Genomic DNA, 25,265 nt, shown 5'->3' on the forward strand with positions numbered 1-25,265 from the left:
GTGATCCGTCTTGGCTCACTGCAACCTCTGCCTCCTGGGCTCAAGCGATTCTCCTGCCTCAGCCTCCTGAATAGCTGAGATTACAAGTACCCGCCACCATGCCTGGTGAATTTTTGCACTTTTAGTAGAGATGGGGTTTCACCATGTTGGCCAGGCTGCCTCAAACTCCTGACCTCAAGTGATCCACCTGCCTCGGCCTCCCAAAGTGCTGAGATTTCAGGCGTAAGCCACCGTGCCTGGCACAATTTTTTTTTTTTTTTTTTTGGTAATTTTACTGTTTTAGGAAAGGTGGAAGAATGGGCAGTAGAGGAAAGATGCAGTAATAAGCTTTTACAAAATAAGATTGTTGACCTCAAACTCCTCTTTGCATCTCATCCTTACATAGCAGTTCCAGAAGCCCTGGGCTTCCCATGATGGGCATAAGCCCGTAGTGACTCAGCGGTCATCTGCTGAATCATCATCTACCCTGCTTTTAGCCACCCCCACATTTTCTGTCAAGACTGATTTTCTAGATTTCACCTTAAGAGGATTTGACAAGGTCAAGATCAATGACAGTTACTGACTGTGGCCATTTTCCTTGCCTAAGGAGTTTTAGTAGTCAGCTTTGGACTTGAATGTCTCTTATGAGACAATTTGTGACATGCATATTCACAGTGACCTTTATTCAAGAAGGCAGAGAGAATAGAATCACGTCCGACTCAGGAAGCCTAAATTCTAGTCTCGTTAGGCTCTAGCCAAGTCATTTTGATTCAACGGGGTTTATCATAGCTGCTTCTATTTACTTCAACAGCATGGGATAAGGATGGACGGATGCTTTAACATAGTAAGCTCCTCGAGGAGAGATGCTTTCTATAAACAGGAAGTGGCTGTGACTAGCCTTTTAAGGGGATTTTTTTTTTTTTTTTTTTGAGACGGAGTCTCACTGTGTCGCCCAGGCTGGAGTGCAGTGACTGGATCTCAGCTCACTGCAAGCTCCGCCTCCCGGGTTCACGCCATTCTCCTGCCTCAGCCTCCCGAGTAGCTGGGACTACAGGCGCCCGCCACCTCGCCCGGCTAGTTTTTCGTATTTTTCAGTAGAGACGGGGTTTCACCGTGTTAGCCAGGATGGTCTCGATCTCCTGACCTCGCGATCCGCCCGTCTCGGCCTCCCAAAGTGCTGGGATTACAGGCTTGAGCCACCGCGCCCGGCCTTAAGGGGATTTTTAAAGTGAATTCCAATTGTGGGGTTCAGGATTGTTCTTTAATGAGCTTTAGGCTGAAAATCTGCTTCATACCTGCACATTTGAAACTCTGAGCAGTGAGTCCTCGTTCCAAAGACAAAGTCGTCAAAATGCTCAGGAAGCTGGTAGTCACAGATTGGCGTTTATTCTTCCTGAGTTCATGCCCACCCGTCTGATCCTTGGGTTTGTTCCTCAGTGTGACTTGCAGGTTTTGCTCTGAACTCCTGGCCGCATTGGCAGCTGTCTTCAGAGCCTCCATCCATTCCTGAGCTCTCTGTCGGGTCTCAGCTCGGAGGCGAAGGACATCCTGGGGGAAAATGACTTGAAAGCAAGAGTCGCAGCCATCCAGGTTGTCCATCTGGACAGCCAGACACACATCCACATTGTAGCTCAACAGTGGATCCTCGTCTAGCTTGCCGGGCTGAAAAGCCATAAGGTAGGCCCTGCTCAGCACAAACGTAAATGCCTTCCAGTTGTTTTGGACAGTCAGCCTGTAGAGAGTCCCTGATTTGAGGATGTTTTGGTACTGTTTGGGGCTATCTAGTACAGGGGACGGTGACAGCAGCCCACTGGCTTTCTTCTGGAAACAATGATACTGTGTATAGTCATCATGATGGCCAAGCCCTGGTGAGATTGTCAGCTCATTCTGCCGCCCCATGTAACCAGGCACAGCAGCATGCACGACTTCCCAAAGCTTCTGCCCCCAGTCCAAAGCCTCCCATGGTGACTCTGCCTTTAGCTGTAGCTGAGTGTTGTCATACAAAACAGTATCCACCATCCTGGCCTCCAGGTTGCCCAAAACAGATATGCTCTGGAAGTGTGAAAGCTGGTACGTGGCATAGAGGTTTTGATTCCCACTGCTGTCGAGGCTGTAGAAGTATAAGTTGTAAGGTGAAAGTTCTGCATAACAGCTTTGCCAGTAACTGTCATGGTCCTTTCTAATCTCCAGGTAACCCTTCTTTAGAATGTTTGGGAATGTCTGCTTGTGTTCTAGAAAGAAAAAGAAAGGCAAAGTATTAATTAGAATTAGTTAGTTATAAGAAGGCAGGCCCAAGAAACCACACAGATCAGGGACTGACAGTCTTCTGGTTCAAATTAAACAAAGTAAAAGTAGCAGAATCCCAAGATGGTACCTAATTGGCAAGAAATAGCTGGGGAAATCTTGAGTCTAAAAACTTTAATTAGCAGGCTGGGTGTGATGGCGCACACTTCTAATCCCAGCATTTTGGGAGGCCAAGGTGGCAGGGATTGCGTGAGCACGGGAGTTCAAGACCAACCTAGGCAACATAGTGAGAGCCCATCTCTATAAACAATTAAAAAATTAGCTGGGCATGTGGCACATGCCTGTAGCCACTGTAATCATGCCAATGCACTCCAGCCTGAGAGACACAGCAAGACTCTGTCTTAAAAATAAAATAAAAATAAAAACTAGAACTAGGGTGGAATCACATGAACGAGAATAAGTATGGGGCATGGAACGTGCAACACCAATGGAGTGTGCAACATCAATGTGAGATGCAGAGGTCTGTGTGGAAAACAGAAATACTGGAACGACTGTGACTAGTTATGCCTTGTGAATCTAGGAATCAATCACACTTTGCCAGGGTTCCATGTTTTCTAGGTAATAGACTATTAACAGTCTATTAGTCTATTAACAGTCTATTTCTACCATTACTTTTAATGGTAAAAACCGCAATTACTTTTGCACCAACCTAACAGTACCAAATACACAAGAGAGAACGTGCCTTCTGCCACTGGACCTAACTCTCTGCTAATACTCTTATCTTTTCTCAGGTTGGTAAAGCGAGGAAGGGTCAATGAATAGGAGAGAGCATAAAATGTGCTGCTCACAAACTCTCATTTCTCAGATACCTTCAGCAGCCCTCAAGGCCAGTTCATGGGCCTTCTGTCTAGGAACCAGAGATCCAAGCTTGACCCGACTAGCTCACTTTTTAGGTCTCTGCTTAGATGGCAGTTTTCTCTCTGAGCCTGACTGTGCTTATGCTATCCCCTGAGCTTGCAATGCTCCTTCCAAAGGCTTCAATCAGCAACTGCACACTTACCCTCTTTCAGAAAAAGAGTCTGTCCTGATTCTCCCAACCTCACCTACACACGTGCATGCATGCCTGAGTCAGTATCAGGTATCACTACTAAATTATTCTTCTATCATGGGCTCTTAGCTCAGGCTATATTATAATAGCTTATTTACATGTCTGAACAAATAAAATAAGTCTTAAATTTTTTTTAAGACTGTCTTTCCTGCTAGACAATCAGTTCCACTGAGGGCAAGGGTAAGGTCTCTCTTTTCATTCTTAGACCACAGCACACTGAACATTGCCTTGTACATAGTGGGTGCTTAATAAGTACTTGTTGAATTAGAAATAAAGCACCTAGCACAATGCTCAGCACATAGTAGGTATAATTCCCCTCCTATCTTCTTTTCTCTCTTTCCCACTGTTTTACTAGTCATGCCATCCGTAATCAATGATTAGCGCAATATATACTAGTTTAGTACTTAATAAAAGGGGACTATCATTTCAGAGATTTCCTGACATTCTTATCAGACATGAAAATGACATCCGGCCAGGCACAGTGGCTCACGCCTGTAATCCCAGCACTTTGGGAAGCCGAGGCGGGTGGATCACCTGAGGTCAGGAGTTCGAGACCAGCCTGGCCAATATGGCGAAACTCGTCTCTACTAAAAATACAAAAATTAGCCAGGCATGGTAGCATGCGCCTGTAATCCCAGCTACTCAGGAGGCTGAGGCAGGAGAATCACTTGAACCCAGGAGGCAAAGGTTGCAGTGAGCCGAGATCATGCCATTGCACTCCAGCGTGGGCAACAAAAGTGAAACTCTGTCTCAAAGGAGAGGAGGGGAAAGGAGGGAAGAGGAGGGGGTGGAGGGGAGAAGAGGAGAAGAGGAGGAGAGGAGGAGAGGAGGAGAGAAAGAAAGAAAGAAAGAGAGAAAGAAAGAGAAAGAAAGAAAGAAAGAAAGAAAGAAAGAAAGAAAGAAAGAAAGAAAGAAAGAAAAGAAAAGAAAAGAGAAAAGAAAAGAAAAGAAAAAATGACATCCATGTAAGAGATGTCAATCATCTCCTCCCTGGTAGAGATTTTAATTTCTGAAATGTTTCTCAATCTCTTTGCCGACACACATTGGAGACAGTCATAAACTAATTGAGTCATTCCCTAAAAAAGATAAATCATACTGCCAAAGGGTATGATTTCTGCTTTTGGCTAAAGATTTCTGCTTTTGGCTAAAGAAAAAAAGAATAATATAGGTCTAGATCTTAAAATAGCAAACCAAAAGAGAGAAGGAGAGAAATGAGGCTGAGAAAAGCCAGTTTTACCTGCTTTACATCTCTGGTCCTGACATTCATTAGTATTTCTGTGGTAACTCAAAAGCCATTAATTTCTTGCAACCCACACTAATCCCTTTGTAGAAAGAGATAATGGATGCCTATTTGCAGGTTATCTTTTTCTTCTGATAATGCAATAAGGGAGGCAGTGCTGTTAGCGACACTGCTGCCACCTCTCCTGGTCTCATTTCCATCAAGCACTGATGATAGTTCAATCTTTTCCATAATAAGACTTAAAACTATGTGTCCCTCTATCCCCATCCCCACTGTGACCCGACGGCTCAGCTGAGTCCGCGGAGTAAAATAAAAACCACCTCTCCTGCTTTTCGCTAGGACTTTTCCTCCCCTCTTCTTATCTCTCTGCGAGCTTTTAACAACAGCTCCCAGGAATTAAAAATTCTACTTTAATTGGGCCCAAACCAGCAGCAAGCCCGGCTAAAACCTCACTCCTTTCTAACTATAGAAGGTATGGTGGCAGGTGCCAGCTTGGGTGGACTGAATGAGAAGACCAGCGAGGGAATTTTCAAGGTTCCCTCACCTTCTAGATGCAGAATAAGAAGAAAAAATGCACTGGGTTCCAACATTTTTTCCCCACTCACTAAGCAACATTTCCTATCTCTGTTCTCCCAACTCAGCTTCAGCCCTCTTTAAGTGGTACATTAAATCGAAACAGAAAAAAAAACTGTGAATCCTAGAATCCTAGGAAATGGCTTTTTTTTTTTTTTTTTTTTTTTTTTTGGAGACAGGGTCTTACTCTGTCACTCAGGCTGGAGTGCAATGGCATGATCATGACTCACTGCAGCCTTGACCTCCCAGGCTCAAGCAATCCTCTCACCTCAGCCTCCCAGCCAGCTGAGAATACAGGTATATGCCAGCATACCTAGCTAATTTTTGTATGTTTTTAATAGAGACAGGGTTTCACCATATTGCCCAGGCTGGGGAAATGGTGTATTCTTATAGGCTGCTGTTTGTCATATAATTTCTTGAAAAATAAGAATCAGCTGGGCGCGCTGGTGCACCCCTGTAACACCAGCACTTTGGGAGGCTGAGGTGGGCGGATCACATGATATCAGGAGTTCGAGACCAGACTGGTCCAACATGGAGAAACCCCATCTCTACTAAAAATACAAAAATTAGCCGGGTGTGGTGGTGTGCACCTGTAATCCCAGCTACTCAGGAGGCTGAGACAGGAGAATCCCTTGAACCCAGGAGGCAGAGGTTGCAGTGAGCCGAGACCGCACCACTGCACTCCAGCCTGGGCAACAGAATGAGACTCCATCTCAAAAAAAAAAAAAAAAAAAAAAAAGAAAAGAAAAGAAAAGAAAAATAAGAAGAAAAATAGCAAAGGTGATCAGGAAGCTATTTTCTGCAGTATCCATTCCTCTCTGGAGGACCTGTTTATACCATACCTTATTAATATATTGTGTGTGATATAAAAGTTACATATCTGATCATAAAGTGCTAGAAATAAAGAAATTGGAGACAGTCATAAACTAATTGAGTCATTCCCTAAAAAAGATAAATCATACTGCCAAAGGGTATGATTTCTGCTTTTGGCTAAAGATTTCTGCTTTTGGCTAAAGAAAAAAAGAATAATATAGGTCTAGATCTTAAAATAGCAAACCAAAAGAGAGAAGGAGAGAAATGAGAGTTATGACTGTCTCCAATTTCTTTATTTCTTTGTAGAGAAGGAACCTCTACAAAGAGAAGGAAAACAGAGAAAGGCGAGCAAAACAAATCACTGTACCCGTGAATTTCATACTGAAACCACAAGACAAATTCCTCATGAAAAACAAAACAAACAAACTACCATTTCTCTAACAACTCTTTCTACTGGATCTGAAGTTTATTTATTTAGTTGAGACAGGGTCTCACCCTGTCCCCAAGGCTGGAGTACAGTGGCACAATCATAGCTCACTGCAGCCTTGAACTCCTAGAGGCTCAAACAATCCTCCTGCCTCAGCCTCCTAAGTAGCTGGGAGTATAGGCGCACATCATGATACCTGGCTTATTTCTTTATTTCTTTGTAGAGAAGGAATCTCACTATGTTGCCCCAACTGGTATTGAACTCCTGGCTTCAAACAGTCCTCCCACTTTGGCCTCCCAAAGTGCTTCGATTATAGTTGTGAGCCACTGCACCCAGAGTGAAGTTTATTTTTAATATTTTTGCTACTAACAAATCAGAAGCTATGTATTTAAATCTAAGTTTTCATTAATTTACCATAGTTCACCTTTTGTTTCTCTGGGCTATATCATTTCAACTCATTTAATTAACCCCACACATATTCTTTTAAAGTATTCAATTTCATAAATAATAAAATCTCACAATGACTAATTTGATAAATGAATATCATATAATAATGAAGTGAAAGTGTTTGACTTCATAAATGAATATCATCACAAATGAATACAGTTGACTCTTGAAGAGCATGGGTTTGAACTGTGCAGGTCCACTTTTACCTGGAAAATCTTCTATCTCTGCCACCACTGAGATAGGAAGAGCAGCCCCTTCTCTTCCTCCTCAGTCTATTGAACATGAAGATGAAGAAGATGAAGATGTTTATAATCGACTTCCACTTAATGAATAGTAAATATATTTTCTCATCCTGATTATTTACTTATTTTATGTAGATGGCTATGGCCACCATGGTGCACCTGTCAGCCTGTTTGTGATTTCCTTCCTTCCTCCCTCCCTCCCTCCCTCCCTTTCTTTCTTGAGATGGGGTCTCACTCTGTCACCCAGGCTGGACAGCAGTGGTACAAACATAGCTCACTGCAGCCTTGAACTCTTGAGCTCAAGCAATCCTCCTAGATCAGTCTCCAGAGTGGCTGGGACTACAGGTATGCACTGTCGCACCTGGTCCATTTTTTAATTTTTTGTAGAGACAGAGTCTTGCTATGTTGCCCAGGCTAGTATCAAACTCCTGGCTTCAAGCAATCCTCCCACCTTGGCCTGCCAAAGTGCTGGGATCATAGGTGGGAGTCACTGTGCCCAGCTTTGATTTTCTTTTCTTTCTTTTTTCTTTTTTTTTTTTTTTTGAGATGAAGTCTTGCTCTTGTCCTGTAGGCTGGAGTGCTATGGCATGATCTTGGCTCACTGCAACCTCCGCCTCCTGGGTTCAAGTGATTCTCCTGCCGCAGCCTCCCAAGTAGCTGGGATTACAGGTACCTGCCACCACGCCTGGCTAATTTTGCATTTTTAGTAGAGATGGGGTTTCACCATGTTGGCCAGGCTGGTCTCGAGCTCCTGATCTGCATGCCTCAGCCTCCCAAAGTGCTGGGATTACAGGCATGAGCCACTGCACCCCGCTTGATTTTCTTAATAACATTTTCTTTTCTCTGGCTTACTCAATTGTAAGAATACAGTATATAACACATATACAAAATGTGTGTTAATTGACTGTTCATGTTATCAGTAAGGCTTCTGGTCAACAGTAGGCTATTAATAAAGTTTTGGGGGAGTCAAATATTAAACATGGATTTTTTTTTTTTTTGAGAGGGAGTCTTGCTCTGTTGCCCAGGCTGGAGTGCAGTGGCGCGATCTCGGCTCACTGCCAGCTTCGCCTCCCGGGTTCACGCCATTCTCCTGACTCAGCCTCCTGAGTAGCTGGGACTACAGGCACCCGCCACCACACCCGGCTGATTTTTTATATTTTTAGTAGAGACGGGGTTTCACTGTGTTAACCAGGATGGTCTTGATCTCCCGACCTCGTGATCTGCCTGCCTCAGCCTCCCAAAGTGTTGGGATTACAGGCATGAGCCACCACATCCGGCCCAAACATGGATTTTTTACGGCATGAGGGACTGTCACACCTAACCCAAGTTATTCAAGAGTCAACTGTAATATAATTTATTTTGCAAATGAGTAAATTATCTAATATCACAAATGATCCAGATAGGATCACTGACAAAGAATATCATCATTTCCCCAAAGAAAACAGAGAAAGGCGAGCAAAACAAATCACTGTACCCGTGAATTTCATACTGAAACCACAAGACAAATTCCTCATGAAAAACAAAACAAACAAACAAACAAAAAAAAAACAACTATTTCTCCATTGCTTTCTACTATGGCTAACACAAAGACTTGGTTCTGTTCCTCCTCAACGAAGATCCCCTTTTCCTTCTCCTCATCCTTACAGTATCCAGTGCAGTGGTTTCAGGACAATAAATGCTAGTTACTGAAGAGGAAGAAGGGAATTTTCCCTGTCATGCACCTGATTCACTTCTCTACTGCCAACACCCCAAAGAGTTTCTCTTTTGCCATTATTTCCTCTATCTGTTCTCAAAAAAGTTTCCATGCTCATGGCCACCTTCATCAAGGTTGAGTCCTCCTCCTTCCTGGCCATTTCACCCATTGTTGCCAGGCTAAACTCTACGGGTATCTCACAGTCCCTCTCACACCCCTCCTCAGGCTAACACTCTTCACAGGTTTCTGGGTGCCACACAGTAAAGTCCATACTCCTTGGCTTGGCCTTAAACATTTCATTATGGAAAGTTTCAAACACACTTGAAAAGCATGTAGAAGAGTAAGATGAACGCCAGGTACGCATTGTTCAGTTTTAAAAATCGCAATTTTCTGCCATTCTTCTTTCATCTCTCCTATCCCTCTCCAACTCTTGCTTTTTATTTGTTTTTCTTGCTGGTATGTTTGAAAGCAAATCACAGACATTAGTTTCATTTCACCTGTAAATACTTCAGGGTATATTTCTAGTCTAACAGATAAGATCTTTAAAATATATACGATACTTTTTCACACCCAACAAAACTGATAATTCCTTATCTAATACCTAGTCTGTGTCTAATTTTCCCAGGTTGTCCCAAACATTTTTCTTTTCTTTTCTTTTCTTTTTGAGATGGAGTCTCGTTCTGTCACCCAGGCTTGAGTGCAGTGCCACAATCTCGGCTCACTGCAACCTCCACCTCCCGGGTTCAAGCAATTTTCCTGTCTCAGCCTCCCAAGTAGCTGGGTTTACAGGCGTGTGCCACTATACCGAGCTAATTTTTTGATTTTTAGTAGAGACGGGGGTTCGTCATGTTGGTCAGGCTGGTCTCGAACTCCTGACCTCAGGTGATCCACATGCCTCGGCCTCCCAAAGTGCTGGGGTTACAGGCATGAGCCACCACACCCAGGCACATTTCTTTAATATAGATAGTTTGTTTGAATGAGTTCATATGTTGATTTCATTGACATGTCGTTTAAGTTTTTTAAAATCTATAACAGTTCTCTCTTCCTCCTTTTTTTACATGCCATGTATTTCCCAAAGAAGCTGGTTCATTTATCCTGCAGAATTTCCCACATTCTGGATTTGGCTGAGTGTATCTTCACAGAATTACTTCAATGTTCCTGTTTCCCACGTTTTCTGTCAACTGCTACTTGAACCTCAAGGTTCAGTGAGGTTTTTTGTGTTTTCATTCTTGGCGGCTTTTTGGTTTTGTATCTGTTTTGTTTTTGCAAGAGTATGTCACAGGTGGTTGTCCCACTTCTAGGGATGTTAAGATAATTAGGGGGTTCAGGGTATATTAGCCTGACCCCTACATCATACATTTCCTCAGAAACCCCTCACACAGTGCTGCCCCTCTTAACTCCACCATCTTTCTGTCAGTTGACCAAATCACCGTTTTCATGGCCCACCTCCTCCTGCCCTTCATGCATTTTCTCCACAGTCCCCCACCTAGATCTTCCTTCGTCTCTGCTTGTCCGAGTTCTCCCCATACTTGAGGGCTACGATAAAATCTCATCCATTCCTGAAGCCTTTCTTCATCCCTTCTAGTTGAAAACAATTGTGCTCTGAACATTCACGGCTCTATGTCTATACCATTCTGATGACTCAGAGTCATTTTTGCCTTCAAATACTATTTCATGCTCATCAAATATTTATTAAATTTTATAATAAAAATTATTCCCCAAATCAGTAAGAAATGTAAAAGGAAAAAAAAAGTTTCCACTTCTACACCCTAGCACCCACAAAATTCTCCTGCCCAGACTGTATACTTTTTTTTTTTTTTTGAGACGGAGTCTCGCTCTGTCGCCCAGGCTGGAGTGCAGTGGCGCAATCTCGGCTCACTGCAAGCTCCGCCTCCCGGGTTCACGCCATTCTCCTGCCTCAGCCTCCCGAGTAGCTGGGACTACAGGTGCCCGCCACCGCACCCGGCTAATTTTTTGTATTTTTAGTAGAGACAGGGTTTCACCATGGTCTCGATCTCCTGACCTTGTGATCTGCCCGCCTCGGCCTCCCAAAGTGCTGGGATTACAGGTGTGAGCCACAGCGCCCGGCCTGTATACTGTTTGATATGAACCCTTTAGACATTTTTTATAAATATATACAGATTAAATAATTAGGTCTGTTCACATATATTAGCATATATAATTATTGGACTATTAATGTGCTTTCATTTTGATTACTTTATAAAATTTTGCCTTTTTAAAAAATACAATGTTCCAGATCACAATAAATGAAATGTTTAGGTAACTACTTTACCAGGAAAATCTGGACTGCCTGAGTCAGAATAATGAATGAACCCACAGGAATAGGATTCTGAAGATCAGGCAATAGTTGGAATGAAAGACAAAGTGCAACCTTTTAATGTTTTCAAAGAACTCAAAAGCCATGTGGTGCCAATATTCCAAATCAAAATTATCTAGGAAAATTTAAATGAAACACTTAAGTTATTATAATAAGATTAATAAATGTGAAAAGAAGCCAGAGCAGAAAGTGGATGCAGTCCTAGACAGGCTCACCCGGACTGCTTCTCTGTCAAAGTTTAGAAGATCTATGACACTTCTTTCACTGGATCATCTTTCTTTTCAGTTTCTCTACAGGCTATCCAGGCTATAGTAAGCTGAAAGGATAAATGATATTATCTGGAAGTCAGGAAACAGGATTTACAACTGTTATATAGGCTCAAAGACAAGGAAGCAAAGCAATTTGACCCGCATTTATGGAGCACCAACTACGTGCAAAGCAGGGCACTAAGCTTTGTTGGAGACACAAAGGTGACAGAAGTTCTTTTTTTTTTTTTTTTTTTTTTTTTGAGACGGAGTCTCGCTCTGCCGCCCAGGCTGGAGTGCAGTGGCCGGATCTCAGCTCACTGCAAGCTCCGCCTCCCGGGTTCACGCCATTCTCCTGCCTCAGCCTCCCGAGTAGCTGGGACTACAGGCGCCGCCACCTCGCCCGGCTAGTTTTTTGTATTTTTTAAAGTAGAGACGGGGTTTCACCGTGTCAGCCAGGATGGTCTCAATCTCCTGACCTCGTGATCCGCCCGTCTCGGCCTCCCAAAGTGCTGGGATTACAGGCTTGAGCCACCGCGCCCGGCCCAGAAGTTCTTAAAGTCCTTAAAATTTGGTTGTGGTAAATTACTCGAATATAGACTTCTCCATCATTAAAAACATTGTTTGGTTTTTTTTTTGAGACAGGGTCTTGCTCTGTTGACCAAGCTGAAGTGCAGTGGCATGTTCATGGCTCACGGCAAGCATCAACCTCCCAGGCTCAAGAGATCCTCCCACCTCAGCCTCCTGAGTAGGTAGGACTTCAGGTGTGCACCAACCACGCCCAACTAATTTATTTTTATTTTTGTAGAGACAGGGCCTCGCTATGTTGCCCAGACTGGTCTCAAACTCCTGGGCTCAAGCAATCCTACCGCCTTGGCCTTCCAAAGTGTTGGAATTACAGGTGTGAGCCACCACATGAGGCCTCCATCAATATAATCGATTAGCTAAAGATAAAAGAAAAGATATCTTTGCGAAAATGGATAAGTACAAAACTTGCTGTAAATTGTACCAATGAATATGTAAACATACAGTGACAACATTAAACTTATAAAAGTGTAAAACTTAAAAAAAAAAAAAAGAAAGAAAAGAAGCATCACTTCAGAACAAAGGTATTCCTCTGCTTTGGCTCGTCTTCACTTATGGCCAATACCAACAATCTGTATTCAACTGCTACTTCCTCTTGCCTTTTAGGCCCCATTTCCAGCTTTGCAGACACCATGCCACTTGGTTCAACCTCACCTAACGGCTCTGGCCCAGGTGCTGCCAGCACTGCACTGACAGCCTAGAGCAGGAGAGAAAGTGGTTAGACTTCCTGAGAACCATTCAACCACCTACCAGCCCCACTCCCTCCTCTAAGGCTGTGCACTTCTCCAAGATTAGTTACACCCTCTAGATTTCAAAATTCCACTCTAGCCACAACTGTAATTCCAGGGGACTACTAAACTTCATCTCTTATACACTGCCCCACTGTCAGCTCCACCCACTCTTGGTCTCAAGTAACAACCCCTCGTGGCACTGTCTAAAGCAAAGATAAAAGTCAGTTTTCATCGACTGCTATTGACTTCCTGGAACTCTGCACTGAGAAAGATGCTGAGACCACATGTGGACTCAGTGGGAAAGAACCCTGGGGTGTTGCTGTGGTGGGTAATAATGTGAGTTATGCATTTGCCCTGTGGTTTTAGGATCTTGACAACACAGTTCCTTACCCTCTTTGACTCCAGAGACAAATTCTGTCTTCCACAACAGTAATATCCTAGACCTTTTAGAACTCTTCATAATAAAGTTCTTATCAATTCCAACCTGGTTCTCCTTCATTCTTTTTTTTTTTTTGAGACAGAGTCTCGCTCTGTCGCCCAGGCTGGAGTGCAGTGGCCGGATCTCAGCTCACTGCAAGCTCCGCCTCCCGGGTTTACGCCATTCTCCTGCCTCAGCCTCCCGAGTAGCTGGCACTACAGGCGCCCGCCACCTCGCCCGGCTAGTTTTTTGTATTTTTTTAGTAGAGACGGGGTTTCACCGTGTTAGCCAGGATGGTCTCGATTTCCTGACCTCGTGATCCGCCCGTCTCGGCCTCCCAAAGTGCTGGGATTACAGGCTTGAGCCACCGCGCCCGGCCTTCCTTCATTCTTTACACAGGCATTTTTCTCAGTCCACCTCACCTGCCTTCCACTCCATCTTCACGAGGGCCTTCAATCACAAAACTCTTCCACCTCACCCCGTACAACCTCTTCCCTGTTTCAGTGGATTCCTAGCTTCTCAAGATCTGTGGTCAGTAGTTTAAACTCGTTTTCTCTTACCTCTCTGATTTAATCACCAATTCTGGATCACACCATCATCTATATTCTCTATTTAAGTCTAGCTTTCTTGAGCAAGAGATAGAAGTGCTAACCCCAGGAAACACAAATTCATATTGCTCACCTTCTATCATATCTTTAGTCCTGATAATCTATTCTTTTATTCATTTCTGTGGATCTGAAACACAATCCCCAGAACAGTATTTCCATACCATCTTCACTTTCCTCAAACACCTAATTCCATGGTCTCTTTCTCTGTGCACTGTAGGGAGCTCTTGTATATATAAGATATTTGACTTCACTTCAACATCATACTAACCCATGTCCTGTAGAAGTGCCACAGAGCTTAGTGGTTAAGGCCTCAGTTGCTGGAGCAACCAGCCTAGGTTCAACTCCCAATTCTGCCCTTACTGCCTACGTGACCGTTGACAAATTATTTAACCTGAGTCTTGGTTTCCTCATCTTTAAAGTGGTGCTATCATAGTAGTATGTACCTCAGTGTACTGTCGTGAGGAAGAAATAAGTAGCTCTTAGGACAATGCCTGACACTATATAAGTGTTCAATAGATGTTTTCCGTTTCAGCCTTTTAGTAACAAAAGAAGAAACTTTTTGCTTCCTTGCTATAGCAGACCCTTCCACCTCTACTGTTAACAAGCTCCTTCCTACTTCTCTAGAATCCCTTCGTCTATAACATATTGCAGTTCTCTCTCTACTAACCTCCTTTCCTCTATCTTCCAATATCCTAAGGTTTACTGTGTCTATTAAAAAATTATTTGCTTGATCCTACCCCCTTATGGCTGAAGTGTCTTTTTCCTTCAGATTCCATACGCTTACAATGCCTCTTCTTCCTGGTCCACATGACCTGGCCTCTGGCTATTGCTCTGACCTCATCTCACATCATCTTATAACCCTTCTCTCACTCCAGCCACAATCCTCTCTTAGGTCCCTTGAACAAGCCAAGCACATTCTAGCTCCGAGGCCTCTGGGTTGCCATGTTCTCCATCTGGGGCTTCTCTCCCCAGTTCCACTACCTTATTTGCCTCTCTCAGTGTTTCACCTCAAAAGTGCTATCCTCAGTGAAGCCATCCCTTAACCACTCAGGTTAAAGAGCCCCTCAATTGTTCTCCATCACACCTCTTGCTTTATTTCCTTCAAAGAACTCTCTCCTCCTGAGAACAGGGACCTTGATATCTCTCTCCTTCCTGAATACCAGAGACTGGCTCCATAAATATTGTTGACTGTATCAGCAAAGGACTTTGCTAGAATCTGTGGAGATACCAAACCAATCAGACACAGATCCTATCAATAGAGTTTATAGCCCATAGTGGGGAAAAGATGGGCCCCAAAGTATCTGCAATATGCAGCAAAAAGTACTCAGAGCCTTCTAACATGCAAGAGAAGAAAGAGAAGGCTTTTGCCTGGGGAGTTCTTAAAAGTCTTGAGAAGGAGGTGGCATCTGAGGTAGACTTTGAAGAGAGGGTAGAATTGATACTCAGAGATGGAAGGAAGGGGTAAAGAGCATTCCTGATGGTGGGCCTTCACTTAGATTTTCTCTTTCCTTTATCCATTATCCTCCATCTATCCCCAATTACAGCCCTTCTTTTCCTTTTCACAAGTCCCACTTTCTCTTCATTGTCACTATCACCCTAATTTGAGTCCTCATCACACATCATGACGCCTGGCAGACCTGATTGGTTTCCATCCCTTAGTTCTTTCCACCTACCAATCATTCCATGTACTGCTGGGGCCTGAGGAGACCCATTGAAGAGCATTCCTTTTCCTCACCCAACTTTTGAACCAATTGAGACGGACAGAGGGTGGCCAGACACATGGGGATCGAAACATCAGCCAGTTGGAGGATGCAACTTAGTTGCGTAGCAGCAAATTGAACCCCAGGATTTCACAGACTTACCTCTGAGTCACAAGCATCACTGGATAGCCAGAGGCCTTCCCTCCTGGGAAACTGCCCATGAAGGGCTGATGGCATGGAGGAGCAGATCTGGGCGAGTGGACCAGAATTAGTGCTCGTAGGAGAGCAGCTGAATTACCTGGTTCGTCTCCTAAACTTGCCAATAAGTCACTCCTCCTTCTCATGGGTGGAGTGTGCAAAGGGATGGAGAGAGGCCAAGAGTACCATTCTAGCTGATGTCCCTTTACATGGACACATAAGGCCACTGAAAATGAGGGTCCCTGCTACCCTATCACCACCTTTCACCCCACCAACTTCCACATTTCTTATCAAATACCCTTTAATTTTGAGTCTCAAGATATGTATGGGTGCTTCTTGCCAAATATATCACAGTAAGTCTATTCGTATGGCTTTGAAGGTCCTCCAAAGTCTCAGCCTACTACTCCAAAATGTCCCCCTGTTCTAGGTTAGCCTCCTGACCATCTCATACATACGCTGTGTTCTTTCCACCTTGACTTTGTGCTCAACCCTCAAAGTTCAGCTGAAATAGCCTTTCCTCAATGAAGACTCCTCTGGCATTCTGAATCACAATCATCACTCTTTTCTTTGATTCCTGGTTAATAAAACACAGTTTTCCAAGTCAATTTGTTTCATGTTATAGTACTCAACTATGTTTAAGCCAGAAACAAAGGGAAAAAAATGAACTAATGTTAGGTCTTTGTCCTCCTCGTCACAGGCACATCAGGGCACACTAATCATGACACTGACACACATGTGCATAGCAAAGAACATGAAGAGAATGATACTACAGCAACCAAAGCCGGACTGTGTCTTGCACATATTAAATACGCTCCACAGGCCCTGCTACAGTGTTGGCCAGTGGAGTACACAGATGGTATTCCACAGATATTTTTATTAACAAATTTGTTCTGGTAGAAATGAACTAGTCTTTTCTATGGCTACTTTGGAGACTTTCTTTTTGGGTAAAAAGAGGATATTCCATTCATTTTCCCCTCATAAACCTAGAAAAAAGATTACCTATGTCAGCTCTAGTGGAAACAGACCTGTAACATATCTGGCTACATATTAGCTAGATATATCAGTTTAGGGATCTCTTCCATCCAGTTCTTTGCAACAGTGATAGAGCATAAGTCAATACATTCCTGGCCAATTTTTCTCAAGTGTGAACCTGACTAGGAGATCACAGACCCAACTTTTTTTTTTTTTTTTTTTTTTTCTGGAGACGGAGTCTCGCTCTGTCACCCAGGCTGGAGTGCAGTGGCCGGATCTCGGCTCACTGCAAGCTCCGCCTCCCGGGTTCACGCCATTCTCCTGCCTCAGCCTCCCGAGTAGCTGGGACTACAGGCGCCCGCCACCTCGCCCGGCTAGTTTTTTGTATTTTTTAGTAGAGACGGGGTTTCACTGTGTTAGCCAGGATGGTCTCGATCTGGCTCGATCCGCCAGTCTCGGCCTCCCAAAGTGCTGGGATTACAGGCTTGAGCCACCGCGCCCGGCCACAGACCCAACTTTTTAAAAGCAGAGTTTTTCTGTCTTCTGTGATGAGGGCAAGCCCTAGCCTCTGTTGAGCTTTTTGACCCAGGAAACAATTCCAAACATCACCTTTCATACTATGCTTATTCTTTGCCATGGTGAGCTTTTGGCTCTATATCTCCAATCTATAGGAATTAAATATAAAAGACCCTCCCATACTGAGGCTGCTGGATTTGAGGCATAAATGGCATTCCATTACGATTTCTTGATGCAGCCTACAGAATTAGAGACTTAGAGCCGGAAGGGATCCTAGAAATTCCACTAGTACATCCACATGTGAGGCAGAACCTGTCAGCTGCCTTCATCAACAGAACCTAATTTTGTTCAGGTATGGGGGCAATATGCTTAGGAAAGATGGCCTCTCCCGTGCCCTGTGAAAAGAATAATAATTTGTTTAATCCAATCACAATAAGCCTATTTTCCTTTGCCAGAGATTGCCTTAGGGGTGGACATGTGACCCAGTTCTGGCCAAGGAGCGGGTGCTATTGGGAGCCTCTGGAAAAAAGACCCAGAAGAGATGCCCTGCTTTCTTTCTTCCTGGCTTTTACTGCTGGTATTTAAGAAAATGATCTGAACACACTTGGGAAGTTAGGAAAAAAATTTTTAAAAATGATCCTTGGGGCAGCTGTGGCCACTTTGTACCAACGAGGGGAGAGAAGAGAAATCACCAATATACCAAGGACAACAAAGCAAAAAGATGGAAAGCCTGCAGGTCCTGGATGACCCCAAGACCACCTACCCCTGGGTATCTTGTTAAGTGTTCATTGCATAAGTCCTCGACATTCACTAAGTGCTCAATAGTTATCTGTTAGATAAAAGAAAAAATACAATGCTATTTTGGCCTTACTATTTGTGCCACTTTTGGTTGAGTACTTTGTTACTTGCTTCTGAAAGCATTCTAACTGACTGAACACATTTGGAAAGAGGTTCCAGGAAGCAAAATGACTTGGCCAAGGTTATACCACAAAGTGGGCAAGTTGAGAGTAGAACTCCAACCTCCAGACTTTAAATCTAGATCACACTGTGTTTTATTTGTGGTGGAGGGCATGAGTCCTAGCCTTCCTCAGGCTGGAGAGGCAGTGTAACACAGTGGTTATGTGCAGTCTTGGAGTTAGGCTTGGCTTAGAATCCTAGCCCTGCCACATACTAGTTGCATCTTCTCTAAGCCTCAGTTTCCTCCTTTGTAGATCAGGATAATATCATCTATTATGTTAAACTGTTGTGATTATTAACTAAGATAATGAATGAACACTTCTTAGCACAGAGCTGGGCATAAAATTATCGCTCATTAAGTGATAATGTCTTACTGACAGTAGTAATAACAACAAACTTCATTCAACTTGAATCAAGCTGTAACTAAGGAGAAAGAAAGAGAAGCCCTTTCCATTTTAAATAAAAAACAAAACATCACTATTCTGTCCTGACTTTTAAGCACCAATACACAGAATTCAACTTTCCACGTGCTCATGCTTGGTACAGCAGAGTTTTCTGAAATACAGCTGATACCTTCAAAGGACTTCCAATCTGGTATGGGAGATGGATGGACAAGCAATTATCTATCGTGCACAGCAGAGTAAAATGTGCCATGGGAACATAAAGTGAAAGGGGGAAAAAAAAAAAGAATTTTAATTGAGAAAAATCTGGAAAGGTCCCAGGGAGGATATGGCATTTGAATTGGCCCTTGAAAGATAATGGAGGACTTTTGGAAAGTGAAAAGGGCAGGGAAAGTATTCTGGGATGAAGAGGCAGCAAAGGCCCAGGAGCTTTAAAGCACATGGCACTTTCAAAAATGGCAAAAAGGCTCAAAAGGAAGAAGGTGTAGGTGATAAGGTTGGGAAGATACCTGGATGCTTTATAAAGTTTACACTTGATTTTGTAAGAAATGGGGAACTGTGGTTCACTTTTGAGAACAAAGTGATATGAAAAGATTTGTGTTTTAGAAAGAAAACTTTAGCAGTTTATGAAATTAGTAACCATAGTTTTCCTTAGCCAAAAAGAAAAAAAAATAAATTAGTAGGACAACCGGGAAAAAATATCAGACATTTTGATTTAAAGGTTCCCATAGAGAAGTGTTATGAATCAGAATGTGGGCTGTCAATGAGGCATATTGGGTTTCCAAATAGCTGCCACAGGCCAACATTCAATAATGTAACCAATGGAAACTATACGACCATATAAAATCAATTTTCTGTGACCTATTTTAGCAACTTCTTTGTACTGACTAATCTTGCTGAAGGGTGAATCATAAATTCAGCAAGAGACCATGTCCTGGTGACCTCACTTGTTCTTAGCCTGCAGGAATATTCCCACCTCTACTGGCTCCAAGGCTTTTGAGAAACATCATAATTGAAAAAGCAGTCATTTTAGTATAAGTCCCAAATTTGGCTTTTTTTTTTTAAAAAAGTGAAAGATGGGGAAAAAGGGAACCGAAACAGAGTAACACAAAACCTGGGATAAAGAAACTCTACTGCCATGGTTTTTCTAGCCCTAAAGAAAATCTCTGCTTGAGACCTTCTCCTGAAGTACTTAGAACAAGAAAATACAGGCATAGGGATGGTACCAGGTCAGCAGAGAGTGAAACCGACGGAAACAAAAGCCCAGTTGACCACTGCCCTTGCCAAGCAGATGAAAATGTGAACACAGTCAGGAATGGAAAAGTAAGTTAGATTCTGGCAGTTTGTTGAGTTTCAGAGCTCTGTAGCTAATGCAAAGAATTTCTTTAAAATTTTTTTATTTTAAAAATTGCAACAGCGGTTCACCCAGAAGTAGAGTTACAAGACACACAGAAATCTTTCTGTGTTAAATAATTTCAACCGTACCTACGTTTTCATTACAATTTTTTATTATCTGACTACAGTAATTAGCTTCCACACAACCATGAGTCAGGGTCAGTTCAAATACATCCTAGAATGATATAATTTTGGAGTTGGGAAGGACAATAGAGATAATTTAACCTGCCTCAGTAGGTTTGTAAACCAAACGCAATAGACAGTAAAGTTGTCTATATACAGCCTCACTTCCTCTATGTGTCTATACTTTGTTATAAGTGTGTGTGTGTATAACCTATATTTCATATATATGTCCACATGTTCACATGACTTTTTATGTTCTTACCTTATGATACGTTTATGTTTAGATTGTAATTCTGAGATGTTAAGACCTTGTTTTCTTTATCCCACAGGGAAGTCCTTGGTGCTTATGATTGTGTCATTACTCAATGAACAAGAACAGATAACAGTGATGCAGAGGGAAAAGGGTTTAGTACAGACACTAGTGAAGAGCATGTCTTTATACAACTAAGACTAGTGCTAAGACTAGAAATCAGCCATTCTTTTTTTTTTTTTTTTCATTTTCTGGAGTTGACTTGTAAGAAATCAGCCATTCTAGTAGTAGGATCAGGGCCCACTCTCAGGGCTGGTTCCCAGTCATACCTTGCTATAGCTACCAAGGGCATAGCAGGCATTGGGATGGCAGTAAGGAGAGGCACTGATCCTGAGGAAGCTTTGGTGTCCACCACCTACCTTGAGGTTCTTCAGAGATAATTGCCTCTGCTGTCACTTTGCCTTAGATCTATTTCTTCCCATCATCACTTTATGATTTAACCCTGAGACAGAACTACTCAATCCTCAGATGATGGAAATGGTGTTAACTATTTAAGATAGGAAAAAAGCCACATCCCATCAACTGGTGGCAACCTTCATCCACTAGCACAGCCGACATTCCTTCTTAAGAAGTCAGAGCTAGGTCTGCCTCTGCCTGAGGCAAGGCAATCTCCAAAGTAAGACAGTTAAAAAATGGGCCAAACACGTGTATACCTATGTAACAAATCTGCACATGTATCCCAGAACTTAATGTATAATATATTTTTTTTAAATGGGGCAAAACCCCAAAGCTCTCCCTTCCATTCTTACAAACCCATCGGGGTCGGTTCACTTCAGCTGTTGCCACACTAACATTAAACAGTATGAAAGGCAAAGTGACTGTCTTCCTTTTGCGGATTCATTGGTCTCCTAAGAAGCTGTGACCAGCTCTGTGTCCGAGTATTTCAGCGAGTAAGTTAAATGTAGGAAACAATTCTTGCTTAGCTGGATTGCTTTGGTGTGCCTCAGTTTTTCTGAACCAGTGATAGAGTTACAAGGCACACATAAATCTTTCTGTGTTAAATAATTTCAGCCATACCTAAGTTGGTTAATTTTAGTTCAGTGAACATTATCGTACTGATCCCCACCAACTACCCCCATAGTGATTTACTGCCAATGAGGTTTTCAAAGTGGAGGGCTGTGGAGACTGAGGACCACTAGCTTCCAAAGTAAGGGCACAGCACCAGCTTAGTGGTTAAGAGCCTGGACTCGGACGAAGACTGCCTAGATCCAAATTGAGGCTCCACTTCTCCCTCACTGTGGGAATTCGAACAAGTTACTTACGCTTCCTGTGCCTCAGTTTCATCATCCTTAAAACAGGACCAATGAAAAACCCATGTCACAGGAGTGTTCTATAAATTAAATAAGCTGCTATCTATAAAGCACTTAAAATTGTCAATGAACAAAGTGTTAGCTGCAACTGCCACTGCCATTATTATTTTTTTTCCCCTCTCTTTCCACCTGGGCTCTCTCACTCACCCTGAGAACAAACACACTGGGTGCTCAGATGTTGGCTTTGACAGTAATAAACAAACTGTTAATCTGGTTCATGTATTCTGCTCTCAGATACCCCTTTCCCATTCTAGGAAAGCAGTGGTCTCCAAATCCAAAGCAATAATCTTCCGTAAAGAAACACAATCAAGGAAGAGAGAAAAGTTGAAAAACGTTATAAAATTATCTCAAATGATTGCCAACTTCAGAAAGACTAAAGGGCAAACCACAATGATCTCACCAGGCTTTGTGCTCATCAAACAGCAGTCAGATTCCTGTAAGAAGGGAAATCTTAATTGTGCCAACGCAACTCAGGAGTCTGAAATGGTATCTAAATAGCTCTCCAAGCTCTCCAAGACCAGAGTCACATTCTTCCAATGTTAGGGGCACTTTATAAGCCACACACAGTCAGGGAGGGGAAAGTGAACACGGGGAGAGAAAATCAAAAGTGTCTGATTTTCTCTTATCAGGGCAGCTTTTGAGACAAAAGCCTATCTTCATTTTTCAGTATTTACTGCTGCCACAGAGCTTCACAGAGAGGGTGTACAAATGCTTAATGTTGATGTGAAGGTGGAGAAAGGGAGGATGTCAGAAAAGAGGGTGGAGTCATTTTTTCTAGAAAGACACAAACCAGCTAAAGGAGTTAATGTCTTTAATTTATCAGCTTAGTTCTTACCAGGATTACACTCATTTTACATTAAAAAAATTTTCGAGCACATATTTTTGAGCACATGTTCAAAGCACTAAGTTAGATACTGACGATAAAACAATGGGTAAAATTCTCAGGTGAAAAGTAACTTTAAAAAGAAAGAAAAACAAATGGGTAAGAAACAATCGCTTCCATCAGTGACTATAAACTCTGGTGTGAATGACAATTAAGTAGCTGATCACAAATCAGTATGAGAGAGGGAAAGAATGGTCTATTTCCCATTAACAAACCAGTTAATAACTATGAGAAAGTATACCACAGGAAGGCCAATTCATTTCAAGAAATATTTATTGTGAGGCCCATTTTATAACAAAAAAAAAACCTTGAGGTGCTTGTTAGTGTCACTTTGATTCTCACTGATGGATTTCAAATTCAATTTATAATAGTAACAATAATATCATTCAATGTTTACAACTTTTATTAAGTGTTCAAGCATACTGAACATGGTTCTAAGAAGCACTGTAGATGTTTTAACCCATTTAATGACCACAAGAAATTGAGGTCAGTACTACCATTACCTGATACTTTATGTCCAAAAAAAAAAAAAAAAATTAACATGGGGGTACAGAGTGATTAAGAAACCTGCGCTATGTTATACAACTAGTAAGTACTAGAGCAAAGTTGGAAACTCTAGCAGTCTAGGTTTAGAGTCAGTGTTTCTAACAAATATGCTACTTTGTTTGACCAGAAGGCCTCCTTCAGACCAGGCTTCCCTATTAGCAAAATAGCTGCTACACACTAGCTACCCACAGCCCTCATTATACCTGAGCCCAATTTGCTTTATGTACCCAAAATAGCATTTATCCTCAGAAAGGCTCAAGAGCCTGATTATTCATCACCAATTGAGACAGAAGATGCAGAGGCCCTACCTGATGAAGAAGACCCTCTGACTTGTTACAGGAGGAAGGAAAGGGATGAAGCGGGGTAGGAAGAAGGAGCAGATGAGGGAAGACGCACTTCGATAAGCCTTTAAGCTATTCAAGGTGAGTTCAGAAAAGGAGCTAGGTAAAAAAAATGAACATTAACTGGAGAAAACATAACCATGCAGTAATAACACCCGCAAGTAAGAGAATGACTGGGCTGGACACAAAACCTCGTCAAAAGAAACACACTGACAAAATTTTATTTCTTCTGAGGAGCCCCCAGCCTTTCATTAACCCTTGTTAACTAAGAACAGCAGGAGTGGGAGAAAGGAGGATTATGAGTCATTTGAGATACTTTGAATTTGAGGTGCCTGTGGTACATTCCAAAAAAATGCTCACCAGGCAGTTGGAGATGCGAGTCTGCAGCTCAAGGAAGAGGTCTTACCTGACCCCAAATCTCCTGGGTCCTCACCTCCAGCTCTAGCAAAGGTACTGCACTGCCTCCCTCTGCTTTTGGCATATTCCTCAGGAGAAACAATGAGTCTTTCTTCAGTTCGGATTACTAACTTAAAAGGTTTTAAAGTAAATTTTACTCAGAGATCTTGGCTGATTTTGACTAGCAGGCACCTGGATATTGGCACACCCCTCCACGAATGCTTGTGAGAATACCAGCTTGTGAGAATAAGTGATCAGCCATGCAATCTAGAACTGCAGCCTGAAAATGGGTGGCCACTGCTTGCCCCTGCCCTTCAACTGATGGGCAATAGGAACATGATTTATCTTGCCTGCTCTCCAGAGAATGCCAGAAAGAAAAGGTGTCAAAAACTTGGCATGCCATTTACCCACATTCGCTATCTCCTGGATGACTAAAAGGTGGCAATAGCTGGGAGCAGTGGCTCACGCCCGTAACCCCAACAGTTTGGGAGGCCTAGGTAGGAGGATTGCTTGAGCCCAGGAGTTTGCGACCAGCCTGGGCAACATAGCAAGACCTTGTCTCTACTAAAAATAATAATAATAATAAATTAGCCAGGCATGATGGTACACGCCTGTAGTCCTAGCTATATGAGGTGGAAGGATTGCATGAGCCTGGGACACTGAGGCTGCAGTGAGCTATAATTTACACCACTGCACTCCAAACTGGGCAACTAAGTGAGACCCTGTTGGAAAAAAATTTAAAAATAAATAAATAAATGGTGGTCAGAATGTATTACATTGATACTTGCAAATGCCATTTGTTACAGTTGACTTTTCAAAATACCACTCAGTTCTCATATTTCAACATAATTTAATATTAAACTTTTTTAAACATGAGAATTAAATAATTATCATGGTCTGTAGAGCACTCAAAGGAGCAGTTCAGGTCTTTAGAGAGCCTAAGGAAGGTTGAGTTCTTGTATTTACAATCAAAACAAGCTAGGAAAAATAAAATTGGAAATATGACACCCTCTTAACTTGGGCTACACCAGGGATTTAGGATGGTTAAGGAGGCTTTGTGATTAAAAACCTAAATGAATGCCAAGAAACCAAAAAAACTACTGAGGTTATTTGCTAATCAGAAGGTGCAACTGCTTGTACATGAGCTCAAGGCAAAGCTATCATTCTGCTAGGCACTGGGCTTACAGCAACTTGTATGTCCCTTAACATCTTTTTTTTTTTTTTTTTTTTTTTGAGACAGTCTCCCTCTGTCGCCCAGGCTGGAGTGCAGTGGTGCGGTCTCACTGCAACCTCCACCTCCCAGGTTCAATCGATTTTCATGCCTCAGCCTCCCAAGTAGCTGGGACTACAGAAGCGTGCCACCAAGCCCAGCTAATTTTTGTTCTTAGTAAAGACAGGGTTTTGCCTTGTTGTCCAGACTGGTCTCTGACCTCAAATGATCCGCCTGCCTCAGCCTCCCAAAGTACTGGGATTACAGGCATGAGCCACCATGCCCAGCCATGTCCCTTAATATCTAATCAGTCATC

At 42.7% G+C, this 25,265-nt stretch overlaps 1 protein-coding gene across 6 annotated transcripts in view; it reads right to left on the bottom strand.

Annotated features, from left to right (window-relative positions):
* The window catches only part of LOC105468002 (pleckstrin homology domain containing M3), a 211,206-nt gene that overhangs the window by 156,267 nt on the left and 29,674 nt on the right, over positions 1-25,265 (bottom strand). For all 6 annotated transcript variants that reach the window (XM_011717876.3, XM_011717878.3, XM_071073316.1 and 3 more), the window contains one exon: positions 1,275-2,210. In XM_011717876.3, coding sequence (XP_011716178.2) covers positions 1,275-2,210 — 936 coding nt within the window. The remainder of the gene's footprint in view (positions 1-1,274; positions 2,211-25,265) is intronic.

The sequence above is a fragment of the Macaca nemestrina genome, chromosome 11 (genome assembly GCF_043159975.1).
Source record: "Macaca nemestrina isolate mMacNem1 chromosome 11, mMacNem.hap1, whole genome shotgun sequence".
Taxonomy (NCBI): domain Eukaryota; kingdom Metazoa; phylum Chordata; class Mammalia; order Primates; family Cercopithecidae; genus Macaca; species Macaca nemestrina.